This window comes from Gossypium hirsutum, chromosome D04 (assembly GCF_007990345.1).
Source record: "Gossypium hirsutum isolate 1008001.06 chromosome D04, Gossypium_hirsutum_v2.1, whole genome shotgun sequence".
NCBI classification, from domain to species: Eukaryota; Viridiplantae; Streptophyta; class Magnoliopsida; order Malvales; family Malvaceae; genus Gossypium; species Gossypium hirsutum.
Window position 1 is genome coordinate 15,290,508 of NC_053440.1, and position 12,581 is coordinate 15,303,088.

Here is a 12,581-nt window from a genome sequence, read left to right on the forward strand (position 1 = left end):
TCATAATCTCTAGTGGCTCTCTACACAATACAGAATGTGAATTATCTTTATTATAATGACTCTTTACACCTTCCACAATATGTACCACCATATTGCCCAACCATTTACACCTTCCACGGTGTATACCACCATATTATCCAACCATTTACAAGTAAATTTCACATTTAATCACAAATTAAGTTTCACATTCCACATTGGAACAATGATAATCAATGAGACCAAATCCTGCAAAAACCTGTAATCAACGTCGTGAGGAATTACCAATGTAGCCACGTTTAGAATGATAAAATTGTTATATATTAACATTATATCCTTCTCCAAATTTGTAAAGATATTGGAGTTTCCCCTGGTTGGTTTGCACCAATTGGGTTCTTTTTTGGTTTATCCTTTTCAACTTATATCCAATGAATCCCACACACTTACTTAACCCTTCAGATGTAAAAATTGGCTAAATAAGAAAGAATAAGCCTTGTTTCCCTATCAGCTTAAGCGGCATTGTTTCTTCAAAGACCTAAGGTACTTGGGATTTTTTTAATTCTAACTTTTCAGATAAAGGGAAACTTGCCAAGTTTTGAACAGGGCTAAGAAGAGGCCACTTCAACAATGTTTAACCCATCAAATTATTAGAGAATAAAGGGTATATACAGGTTGATGAGGGTTAGTGCCATTTCGAGGTGAGATGACTGAAATGAAACATACAGTAACTATTTATGTACAAAGTCAGCAAAAGAAAGCTTGCTTTTTGGGTGTAAATTAGATGATTCAGTTGCTGATATCGAAGTATCTTGGATCTTCTGGATAATGGTATTCCACGTTCAACTGCCATTACACAACAACCTTATTAGAACACATATGGCATAATATAAACACACCTGAGTAGAGTTAAACGTGTATATATATAACGAACAAATGGTAGATTGCATTACCTTGCCCTCATCAGCATCTGAATGGCGTTGAGGGAACACAACCCTCAAGTCATTGTATAAATAGAATCTCCGATCCCCATCCTTTTCAATGCTAGTCTTTTGAGGAACTGACCCAGGATCAGATTTACATCTCAGAAATGACTTGGAACCTTTTTTGGGAGAAGGGCATAGAAATCTGAGATGAAGAGCATATCGAAGTGAACCAACACTATTAGTGTGTTCATTGACCTTAGCACAACCATGGGAAACTTTCCGGCCAGATTTCTGACATGCATCTGTGCAGGCGTAATCCTTGCACTGGTCATTGTTGCAACCAGTCGGTTGTGTTGATTCCAGTAATTCCAAGCCTTCACTGCCTTTAATTCCACTACTTTCCTTCTCGTGTCTGTTGTGGCATAAAGGAGAATTTTCCTGAGAGGTTAGTCTCACCTTATCTTGGACTTTGGTGTCAAAACTTGGTTTCAGCTCTGCAGAATTTGGAGCAGAAGACGCTAGAGTAATCTTCTGGCGCACAAATGTCTACAATGATTTGAACAAGCTCAAGAGCTTAAACTTAGGAACTTCATAAAACTAAAATGCACGTGCAAATATGAAGACAAAGGATTATAAGAATGACACCAAACCGCAGTGATTTGAGACACTTTGGTTTTCATTTGGATGGCACCCAATTATGAAAGCGTGAGCAGAAAGAATGTGAATGCAAAGGATAGGGATGAAAAAGTGAGCAAGGAGTTGGAAATAGCCATTGAATCTATCTCTGATTTAGAGACTTAAAGAAAATGATGGATGAGGATGTGATTCAACATGGGAGCTGGGGAAAAGATTGGGCTGTGCGGCTAGTTTTTATGATGGTGAAGTGATCCAAAGAATTCAGGAAACTGAACAGCAGAGGTAACCTATATTTTCTAGTTTGTACTTTTTTATGCTGATTTAGTGTAGAAGATTGTGTTGTTGGCTCTCTGTGAGTGTTAAAATAGTCTGTAGGTGTTGAGTTTGTCATTTGGGGATTGAGTTTCTGTTCGGGAGTGGCTTGTTGTATTAGGTGGGCTGAGTTGGTTGTTTGATAATGAAGACTGTTTGCTGGAATGATAGTGGTTTATAACGGGGTTCAAAACAATTAGTGGTAAGGGAGCTGATGCCTAAGTTGAATGTTGGGATGCTAATTTTACATGAAGCTATAATGTAATGCATTATGGAGATTTTTATTAAACAATTGTGGGGAATGGATGGTTTTAATTGGGAGTTTGCAGCAGCCACTGGGAAAGCTGGCGAGCCACTAGTATGGGATAGAAATTTCTTTCTCTGCTCAAATAGAATTATATTTCTACAAGGGATTTTTATGATTTCGGGGTTTATGGTTTGTTTGGTTAGGTGCATTGATTTCTGAGGATTATGTTTATTTGGCAGCATGAGAGTTGCGGTTTTGGAGCTGGATTGTGTGTCACATCTTTGCTCTTAGGCAATTAAGCATCGTTTAGCAAAAAAAAAAAAAGTTTTCCTCGATTTTTTGGGATTTCCTATGGTTGGATGCTGGTTCAGAATCATGCATGTATTACGCTTAAGGGGAATTGAGTCATTGAGATAAGTTCATCCTGAAGGTGGGGAATCTGTTATGGAAATTTTAAGCAGGAATGCGACTGGGTTAGGTAGTAGTTCAAAATGTGCTTTGTTAAAGAAGCTCATGCTTTAGCTAAATGACGTAATAGTGTTAACCTCATGGGTTGACATGTGTGGTCCCTGAGGTTGCTTAGGAATGGAATGGTGCCTAAAACCAACTCCTTGAATGCTGAGGAAGCCCTCTTCTTAGTGAAATTAACAGATCTGTAGTAAATCAAAGTTGCTTATGAATACGGTGATTTCTCATAGGATTTATGGGGATTGAATATTGGGAAGTGTACTGTGTTGAGCAAAAGGCTACAAAAATCTTTTAAGATCAGTGGGAGGTGATGATGTCTTGAGATTAAAAGAAGATATGACAGACAACAAGGTGGATAAGAGTTACAAACTTTTTGCATGGTGCTATTTGTAGTCATTGGTTTTCTGCATGATGCAGTTTTCTGCTAGGTGTTCATTTTGGCTTATGTGAGTTCATCTAGTACTATGGTGTTATAGGATGATGAGATTTTTGTTTGTGTTATCAGTGTTCTGGTATGATCCCTGTTGCAGTCACTTGTAATGTCTTCCAAGTTCTTTTATCATTAATGAAATCAACGATTTAGCAAAAAGAAAAAAAAAAGAAAAAGGAAGCATATGTCTAGAGAACAAATAGCCATCCCATTATAGCAACTTAATACCAAAAGTAAACCAAAACTCAGTCTTTTCTTTTGCATTTTAGTCAACCATATTTAGAATTAAGATAATTACTGAAGTGCAAAGATATAGTAAGAAAGATTTTATATCACTAGTGAAGCATTCAAAGCAAAGAAAGTCTCAAATGGCTAAACCAAAAAAGATGTGCAGATTATAATTAATATTACCTTGGTACCAGCTGGCATGTCACTCAGATCATAGTTGCAGAGAAAAGTGTGAAGAGGTGTTTTCTCTGGATTGCTAAGAACCTGCAGATGAATCCACCAAGAACAAATGAAATTCATTTCTGAGAATTCTAGACAGGATGAGGATCTCATAAAGATTCTATAGCTAATTGCAGTTTAAGAAAAAAGAAAACAAAGAGCAGGCCACTACGTTAGCCAACTCCCTCATAGGATATCAACCTGCACCGAACAAGGTCCCACATATAAATCACAACTAGAGGGGAACAAAAGCCTGACACAAAAGGTTATAGAAGCGTGCTACAAAAGCTCAAACACAAACTACCAATCAGTAGAAAGCTTTTTGTTGATTGGAATGATCATATTTAAGTTTAAAGAGATGGTATAATGTAATAGAACTCAAACAAAGCTTAATTGATAACATCAAGATACTCGGAAGAATCCAACCAGATTCTGGTAAGAAGCATTTACCAATTGTATGCGCCCTTTCATAGGAATACGCAACCGGCTTCTTACAGGCTGCGATTCATCAATGCTAAGGCCTCTTTTCTGCTTCTGATCTCGGCACTTATTTGATGATGAATTCCTTGAAAGATCAATGGATGCATAATACAGTAAAAAACAATCTCCATCCACACTGGTTACAGAAAACGGAAGTTTCTGAGATTGTGGAGAGAAGGCCCCTCCAGTTATGCTCAGAACAGCTAGAAAACCATCAATCCTCTATGCATACAAGACATAAGTAGCAAACAAATGAGTAACACATACATCTGTGGACAAATAATTTCCTACAAAAACTCGGAATGGAACACCATAATCAAACTCACTTTACAACTAACCTGATTGAGTTTTCCAGAAAAGAACCTTCCAGACAATAGTGACTCCTCAAATGAACCAACCAAGGACCTCCTAACAGGATGCCCACTAAAACCTTTGATAAATCTCTTATATGGAGATGTAGGGGCTGATTCTTGCCACAGAGGCCAGCTTAATCTAGCAGAACTTTCAAGAGAAGAAGTGGAAAATTCTTTGTGCAAAAAACTAGTATCTTCGAATGATCTGCTTGTAATTTCAAACTCCTCTTCTTCAGGGGCAAATATACTACCAGAGTCAAACCTTTCAACTGATTGTTCTATATCTTTTAGGGTTGAAGAACAATCATCCATTTCCTTTTTAAGATTCCTCCATCCTCCTGCAGCTGTAATCTTTTCACTGAACTTTGGACCAAGTGGTGATAAAGTAACAGGAGGTGAGGTTTCCATTTGGGAAGATATAGATATTGCTCCAGTCTGGGACCATAACAGACTTGGTTCTTGGAATTGATCAACCCCAGGTGAATACGAAAAAGTACAAGATAGGTGTGGTTCTTTGTTTCCCAGTAAAGGACCATCCGTGAAAAATACAGATGCAGTTCCATCTTTTTCATATGGTATGTCTCCATGTCCTAAGCAGCTTGGCAAGGACCAGGATGATGCTGTGGATTTCATTTGGCTGCCAATATTTGCTTTTTTATTGTCTTGTAAAACAGGAACCCTATGCTTGTCAGCTAAGGGAGATAAGTTTCCTTGATTGCTACTGTAGCTAATGTCCAAAGGGTCACTGTTAATTTGATCAGAGAAAAGCATGCTATTTAATGGCGACAACAATCGCTTCCTGACTAATGACCCGCCAGATTCCGTTTCATTATCTCTGACACCAATAACAGAAGAAGAATGAACCTGATCACTAGAAATGCTCTCCACTAGCTTACTTGGTCCAAGTGATTCAAAACCCACAATCCTAGAAACAGCATTTTGGATTTTCTGCGCATTTTTAGGAGTTGCATACGGCCCAACCACACTGGCAGAGCCAACCTTCAGCCCATGAACATTCGATGAGGCATTTGTTTCCCCACCACGTTTAAAAGTTTCATCTGAAAACCTTGAAAGCTCCAAAGAAGTTTTCCTTTGAAAATCTCCCAGGGAAGGACAGAAAGAATTCCCAATAGTCTGGCCCAAACTTCCTTCCGGCATTCCATCTAAATCACAGGCGCTGCTACCTGCAAACCGCGGTGGGCTTTGCAAGAATGCAGCCCTGGATGCAGCTTCACCTTCCTCAGCACTATCATCTGAGGAAACTTGTGGCAACCCCATTGCTAAAATTGCAGAGAATGTTGTACTAAATTATCCAAATGGGGCCAACTTACAAGCTATTCACCCTCTTCCTCTCTCACTTGTGTTTGCTTTTATTACTTTTACACAATTCGATATATTCTAATCAGTTCTAGTTGTTCAAATTCATCTAGATTATAACTGTGAATGGAATCCAATTCTCCTAATTCTAATGTCTCCTACTTCTAACAATGTTCCCGATGAGCAATGGAATGGTTCCAAGAAGTACTATGTATCAACCAATGGCATCCACATTTCAGCTGCAATTCGCTTACAAGCCTCCATTGAGAAAGCCAAACACAAACTAACTATCCAACGATAATGACTAGCACAGATCTTCTGGCCTCCATACCAGCAAGCAACAAAGCACAGGGAGTTCATGTTGCTATCAAAAGTAATCACCGTGAATGCCTGCGGAAAATTTCCGATAAAGAAATTAGCTGAACCAGGGGAAATTAGAAAAAAAAATATATCAGATTTCATCTCAAAAAGCATTGAGCATGGTGCTGACCAAGTTGGACTCCATCTAATGCCAAATCTAATCCACCATAGCCTTAATTCTTCGATTTAACAACAGAATTCCATAAAAAAAAAGATATACAAGCCGATGAGTACTAAGAGATAAAGACAAATTCACTTTTTCCTTTAATAGCTCCTTCAATCAACAAGAAACAAAACCATATTTTAAAACCAGAATAAGAGCAAGACGGCAATGGAAATACCTCAAAATCAAGGCAAATTCCAATCAACCATGGATCCAAAGGAGAAACGAACTTGAAAACGGAAACCCAGAATTTGTTTTCAACCAAAATATTAAAAACTAACAAATGAAAGACAAAAAAGAGCCCCTGATGGCCTATATTGTTCCTTGTAACAATCAAAAACACTAATACAAAGGCAAAAAAAGAAAGAGCGTACACCCTAAAAAGAGGTTGCTTTCACGGCACACATTCACCAGCCTCGGCCAGAAGCAAGGCTTATTAAGTTAAAACCATCAGCGTAGCGAGATGAATTCACCAAGTCAAATAAAGAAATAATTAATTAATTTTGAACAAAACCCAAGCTTGATCAGCATAATTAAGAATTAGAAAAAGGCAAAAGACACACAAACATTGAACAGATTAAAGTGATTAATGGACGCACCAGTAAAAGAAAGTTGTGATGAAATACGCTGCTAAACAAATCATTTGAATGATCTGCCCATAAATATATACGGCTATATCTACCAAATTAAAATGGAAGGCTAAATAGGAAGATTGGATTCTCTATTATTATGATGATTAACAAAGATTGAAACTCTAAAGGTGAAAATAAATTTTTAAAAAAAAGGGAACTTAAATGTGAAAATTTTCTTCGTTTGCGTCTTATAGGGGAAGGGAGAGAAAAGGAGAGAGAAGAAATGTTGAGAATGTGAGTGAGATGATGGAAGACACTCATCCCTCTCCCTGTTTATAATTCCAAAAATATGAAAAAGTAAATAAAATATATAAAAGAAAATGAAAGTTAAATGGAAATTACCCTCACCCTCCTCTTTACGTATGCCGCCATTTTTGCGTGAAATTAACCTCTCTTTGTTAAAGCATTTACAATTTACTCACCCTACTTCTATTTTTCAGAATTGGATACTGAGTGTTTCTGTTTGGAAAAATCTATTAATTTGTGAATAGTAGGATTTTATATTCTTTATTTTTTTAATAATTTATTTAATTTCAACTAAACACATTTGTCACCTTCTCACCTGATAATGAGAGGACAAAATCTGGATAAATACCAATACCTATTACTCGTAGAAAGATAGAGATCGAAACAAATAACTCTCGTGGTCCAAACTTTTCTCTCAAGTGTTCTTTCTCTTCTGTGGCTTTTGTTCATCTTTCAAAGTTCGTTCATCTTTCAAAATTCGTTCTTACTTCGTTCTTTTGTTGTTCTTCGTGGGTACCTTGAGTCTGTTGAATCCTTTATCGTTGTAAGATTAGGCTGACTTAGGTGTTTTTACTGTTGAATCCGTTATCATTGTGAGTTAGGTTGACTTAGGCGTTTTTAAGCAAAGAAACTAACTAAGGCCGCACGGATCGCGTGGAAAAATTCTAAGTCCGTGATAGTTGGTATAACTCAAGAGCCGATGGCTTGAGCCGTTCAATCACTGGTCTAATTCTGAATTTAATTCTCTTTTTTTTAATTTAAAAATATAAATCAGATTGTTATCTTCATAAAAATTTTCTATTAAATTTAAGTTTATTACTATATTATTTTGCCTTTATTTTAAAATGCCATACCGATAGAATTTTTTTCTCGAGAATTTCATATAAAAATTTTAATATAATTAACAATTAAACTTAAATTTTAAAATCAAATATGGTAAATGGAAAGATAAATCCCTGCGTAACAAGTAAGAGTCTGAATTGGCATCTTTTTTATATTATTAAAATTGAAGTTGGATGTTTTTCCATTTTTCTCAAATTCTAACCTTTTCCGTAGTCTTTTTGGGAATTTCCCATTTCTTTTTTCTTTCCTTTGTTACTTTGGCAATTTATAATTTTCTGTAACTTGTGGTAAAGTTTTGACTTCTTCGTGACAAAATAACAGACAGCTTAGATATTGAAGCACAAACATGAGATTAGTACTTTTTTATATGTAGATTGAATTCAAGATTGTTCAGCTGCGTAGGTGGGTGGGAGGTTCATCATAAAGCCAGTTGAAAGTTGTAAAAACCAAGTTGGCAATGGTAACATGAACTGAAAGCCAAAAGACCCAACAACCAGGTACCCAACCCTACCCCCAACTCCATCATCAACTTTGACATTTCAATTTCCATAGCATGCCTGCTTCTACTCTACTTCGTCTTCCCCTCTAACATTGGGTCTGCATGCATGTATAAATGTATGAATGCATCTTTTTTCTCTGGTTTTTACCAAATACTATTACCACGTTGCACTGAGAAAAAAACAATAGAATTCTGTGTATAAAAGGTGCAGAGGCACATACATCAGACATCTGTCGTCAATGTCTGAGTTTTAGATTAAAGGCTGTAGCAGAGGAGACAGTATGTCATTTGTTTATTAAATTAAAGTTAGTACATGTAATACTAATATGCCATTTCTAACTCTAATAATATAGGTAAAAGTATCATGGTGGTCATTCAAATTACATTTTGCCCCTTATATTCAAAAAATAGTAAATTAGCCCCTGTACATTAGATTAAAGAATAAATTAGTCTCCGTTAAAAATTTCATCCATTTCTATTGTTAAAAACTAGTCCTTGTACGTTAACATAAGGTACACGTGGGACAGCACATGGCACTATCTGATTATTTTGTAGGCCATGCCAATTTTTAATAGTACAAATAAATAAATTTTTTAACGGAAAAGACTAATTTGCTCTTTGATCTAACGCGAGTGACTAATTTGCCCATTTTTTGAGTAGATGGGACAAAATGCAATCTGACTCTTAATACAGAGCCTCCATGATATATCTAATCATAAGAACAGATATTAAAAGTTGAGTAAAAAAGAGGCTGCAAATAGTTGAGTGCTTAGAGAGACTAAATTGATGCTTTTTAGGCATTCTCACATGGTGTAAACCTACCTAAAGCTTCATTACTCAATTCATTACTTTCTTATAAATTTATCATCTCACTAGAAATGAAAAGGATAGATAGTGAGAAAAGGGGTAAAGAGAAAAGACATTTAAAAAGAAGCATATGTAGACATTTATGGCACAGGTAGGTACCCATTATTTGGTAACAGTTAGGAACTGTGGAAGTCTAATTTAATGCTAATGGTACTAATGCATGCCCATCAACACTTGCAAAAGGCATTATGTTTATGACCATCATTTTGACTTCTTAAAACATCTTTTTCCATCTCTCTTCCAAAGATTAGCTTCAATCAAGAGGTAGCTCGCTAATGCAAAACATGCATTTCACCTTTTAATTACTCAATCTTGCTGCAATGTTCAGAATTCAGATACATCTATCATATTGAAAAGTGTGGTAAAGTGAATAGATCACTTTGCGTCTTCTAAACTACTTTAAACAAGATAAAAAGTATATATGAAGAGTACCAAACCAAAGAAGAATACAGCAGCAATATCAGCAAGGGCTACACCTATTCCATGTTGGCTAAAACGGTCTAGCTGCAGCCTCCATCATCTTTTTCACTTTTGTAAGTCTCTCTATTTCCTTGAGAACCTGAAAATATCATAGAGAATTCCTTTATTTGTACCTACAGAAATTTCCTATTTATTAATTCCAAATGAAGGGGAGACAAGTTTTGGAACTATGCTTCTCCACCTCCATAGTAATGTCTTCTGTTGTCACTGCATCCATGTCCTCGTAACCTAGCTGATATGCTACTTCTGCTTAAGAAGAAGCAATTTGAAGTTAAAACCAACAATATATGGTTTATTCTCGTAACAAGAAACAAAATTCATGTGGATGTACTTTGCAGCGAAACAGTTGCATCAGCAGTGGCATATCCTCTTCTCATGTCTTCATAAAGAGCCATTAGCTGTGACAAAACCTATCATAAATTAAGAATTGTCAAATATCACCAAGATGAAGAGCAGACTCTTTTAAGAACAATCGCGAGAAAGAATGGGAAGGTGGTCATGCAATTAAAAGTGAAATCAACAGCAATACCTCTGAATAAGATCCAGAGATAGCTATTTCTGATGACAAAAGGAGACTCTTATTTCCAATTATTCCCTTGGCTACCATGTCCAAGGGCACATCAATCCATATCGAGATGCCATGCCTTAGGAGTGCCCTATTTATAAGCAAGATAAAGTTGGTTATAACAGTGAGAGAGACAGAGAGCTAATACAAACTGAGAGAGACAACTGATTCAACTGGGCAAACATCACCATACAAATTTGTTGAATTTTGAACTGCACCATCCCCAGCACAAACTACTAATCTACCCATTGATGATAACTGCTTCAATACTTCAGTCTGCAACAATATTTAGACCGACTATAAGCATGACAATTTATGTATTACTCGATGCTCTTGGGAATTGTCCTAAAGAAAGACTCAGTAGATTTAAAAATTATGTACCGTTCTTATTAAATGACAAATTAGCATTGTTAATCAACATACAGTAATGCCAAAGAAGTAAAATAAATAAAAACACCTCAGACTCCCTGAATCCCTTCTCATCACTCTCCTTTAAGGATATGGCGGCAGATTCACCCCCAGCAGCTTCTGAGACCAAAGCATCACTATAGATAGAAGAACACAGAAACAAGCTAAGCCAGTATATCTTGAACAATAAAAGCTATTCCTAAGACTCAGTGACATGAAAATACCAAACCTGTCAAAGTAATAATATCGAAACAAATCTGCTAGCAACATCCCCAAACTGGATTTAACGGAGTTGTTCATCCCTTTTATTTCAAATAAATAATCACCAAACATGTATTAGGACCATATGGTAATTGATTAAGGAGTTCAAACTCATTCTCCGCATGGAGAAGAAGATGCTTACCCACAAGAAATATAGAAGTTCCTCTCAGATCAGCAGATACATCCGTTGCTTTCTTCTGAATTAGACTGAACAGTTAAAGTGAGAACTTCAAACCACAAGAAAATTATCATACTATATTTATATTTTTTTTTTAAAATCCAAGCTTTGAACGTGTGCTACTAATTTGGTGCCATTCATACATGTCTTTTTTTCCTTGAAAGGAGTTGGCTTTTAGTTTTATCCAAGTTCCAACTCAATTTCGTTCAAAGTGAAGTGTAAGTGAAAGACGAATGGCTACTTTCTTTAAATTACTTTCCCTGTATTTCTTTAAATAAGTGAAACCTGACCTTCAAAGCGATGGAGAGATCGACAGTAGCGACATTAGCTGCTGAAACACAAGACAGCCAAAAACAAAAAAACAAAAGAGTGACGACCAACAAAGTATGGAAATCTAATTCCATTTCATTACCAAAAGGCAACTATTCATATAGAATCTCACGTATATAACGGCAAATGAATAAGAACCCAATTAAAAATTAGTAAACAAAGTATCCAAATTGAAATTAACCCAAAATCTAGCTCGAATTGCATCACACAAAGCTCAACTATTCATATGCAATCTCGCATAACAAAAACAATTCCATCCAGCAATAGTTCTATAAACTTAACAAAAGCTACCGAAAGACAATAAAATTTCAAAACCAAGACAATTTATGGAAATGGGTTACTAAAAGGTATAGTGAAAAGACAAATTTTCTTAATAGAGAGGATTGAACTCACAGGAAGTTGTGTCATCAGAGACAGAGCAGTTGGTGGGGAAAGATTTTGGAGGAAGAGAGGGAGAAAAGGATAGAGAAGTGCGGAGGCGGAATGGGGTGGAGAAAGATCGGGGGAATTTAGAAGGAGAGAGATGAGCGGTGAATGGGGGATTAGTGAGAGAAGAGTGAAGAATAGTTGTCATCTCCATGGAAGGAAGTTCAGTTATCTGCTCTGCCGTTTTTTAGAGCTTTATCCATTCACGTAGACTCCTAATGATTTTCCTTTTTTAATTTAAAATAAAAATAATTTTTAAGGGTAAACTAACTAATTAGTCACTGAACTTTTTGCCTGTTGTTAAGTCTGCAACTGTCGGATGATGTGGCAATTATAAACTACATGAATGATGACTTAATTATGGGAGCGCTTCTATTTTGGTTACTTAACTATAAAAAATTTTCGATTTAGTCAATAAATTTTTCGAAATTAGATTTTTTTAATCACCATGTTGTTAATTGATAACAAAAGTTTGTTGTGGCCTTTTTTTTATTGGTCTAATTACAAATTTTACCACTCAATATTTATAAGTTATATCAATTTAATTCTAATTCTTAAAAAAATCAATAAATATAGCCTTAAACATTCTTACTAGTATTTGGTGCTAGAAAACTTTGTAATAATATTTTATTTAACACTAGTAAAATTTGAGCTTTTTCGAATCGAGAACCACTGATTAAAAATATATAAAATAAAAGCTTTATGACGACTTATGATCATTCTAGTGTCAAAAA

General features: G+C 35.8%; 2 protein-coding genes across 7 annotated transcripts; both read right to left on the reverse strand.

The window, feature by feature from the left end:
* Positions 1 to 596: 596 nt before the first annotated feature.
* Positions 597 to 7,187, reverse strand: LOC107948511 (uncharacterized). 5 transcript variants are annotated; one of them, XM_041092035.1, is made up of 6 exons: positions 7,087 to 7,187; positions 4,258 to 5,979; positions 3,890 to 4,141; positions 3,404 to 3,484; positions 927 to 1,445; positions 597 to 819 (listed from the first exon to the last, which is right to left on the reverse strand). In XM_041092035.1, the coding sequence occupies exons 2-6, from the start codon at positions 5,548 to 5,550 to the stop codon at positions 763 to 765; spliced, it is 2,202 nt and encodes a 733-aa protein (XP_040947969.1). In that variant the 5' UTR covers positions 5,551 to 5,979; positions 7,087 to 7,187; the 3' UTR covers positions 597 to 762. The 5 variants fall into 5 exon arrangements, with proteins under 5 accessions (XP_040947969.1, XP_016738583.1, XP_016738590.1 ...); XM_016883094.2 differs by lacking the exon at positions 7,087 to 7,187 and adding an exon at positions 6,712 to 7,022; XM_016883101.2 differs by lacking the exon at positions 7,087 to 7,187 and adding an exon at positions 6,291 to 7,022.
* A 2,285-nt stretch (positions 7,188 to 9,472) lies between these two features.
* On the reverse strand, positions 9,473 to 12,115 carry LOC107948501 (probable inactive shikimate kinase like 1, chloroplastic). 2 transcript variants are annotated; one of them, XM_016883082.2, is made up of 10 exons: positions 11,815 to 12,115; positions 11,382 to 11,419; positions 11,056 to 11,110; positions 10,882 to 10,954; positions 10,702 to 10,789; positions 10,438 to 10,520; positions 10,209 to 10,335; positions 10,011 to 10,089; positions 9,861 to 9,925; positions 9,473 to 9,758 (listed from the first exon to the last, which is right to left on the reverse strand). In XM_016883082.2, the coding sequence occupies exons 1-10, from the start codon at positions 11,999 to 12,001 to the stop codon at positions 9,690 to 9,692; spliced, it is 864 nt and encodes a 287-aa protein (XP_016738571.1). In that variant the 5' UTR covers positions 12,002 to 12,115; the 3' UTR covers positions 9,473 to 9,689. The 2 variants fall into 2 exon arrangements, with proteins under 2 accessions (XP_016738571.1, XP_016738563.1); XM_016883074.2 differs by having other exon boundaries at positions 11,382 to 11,422; positions 11,815 to 12,075.
* Between the last annotated feature and the right edge of the window lie 466 nt (positions 12,116 to 12,581).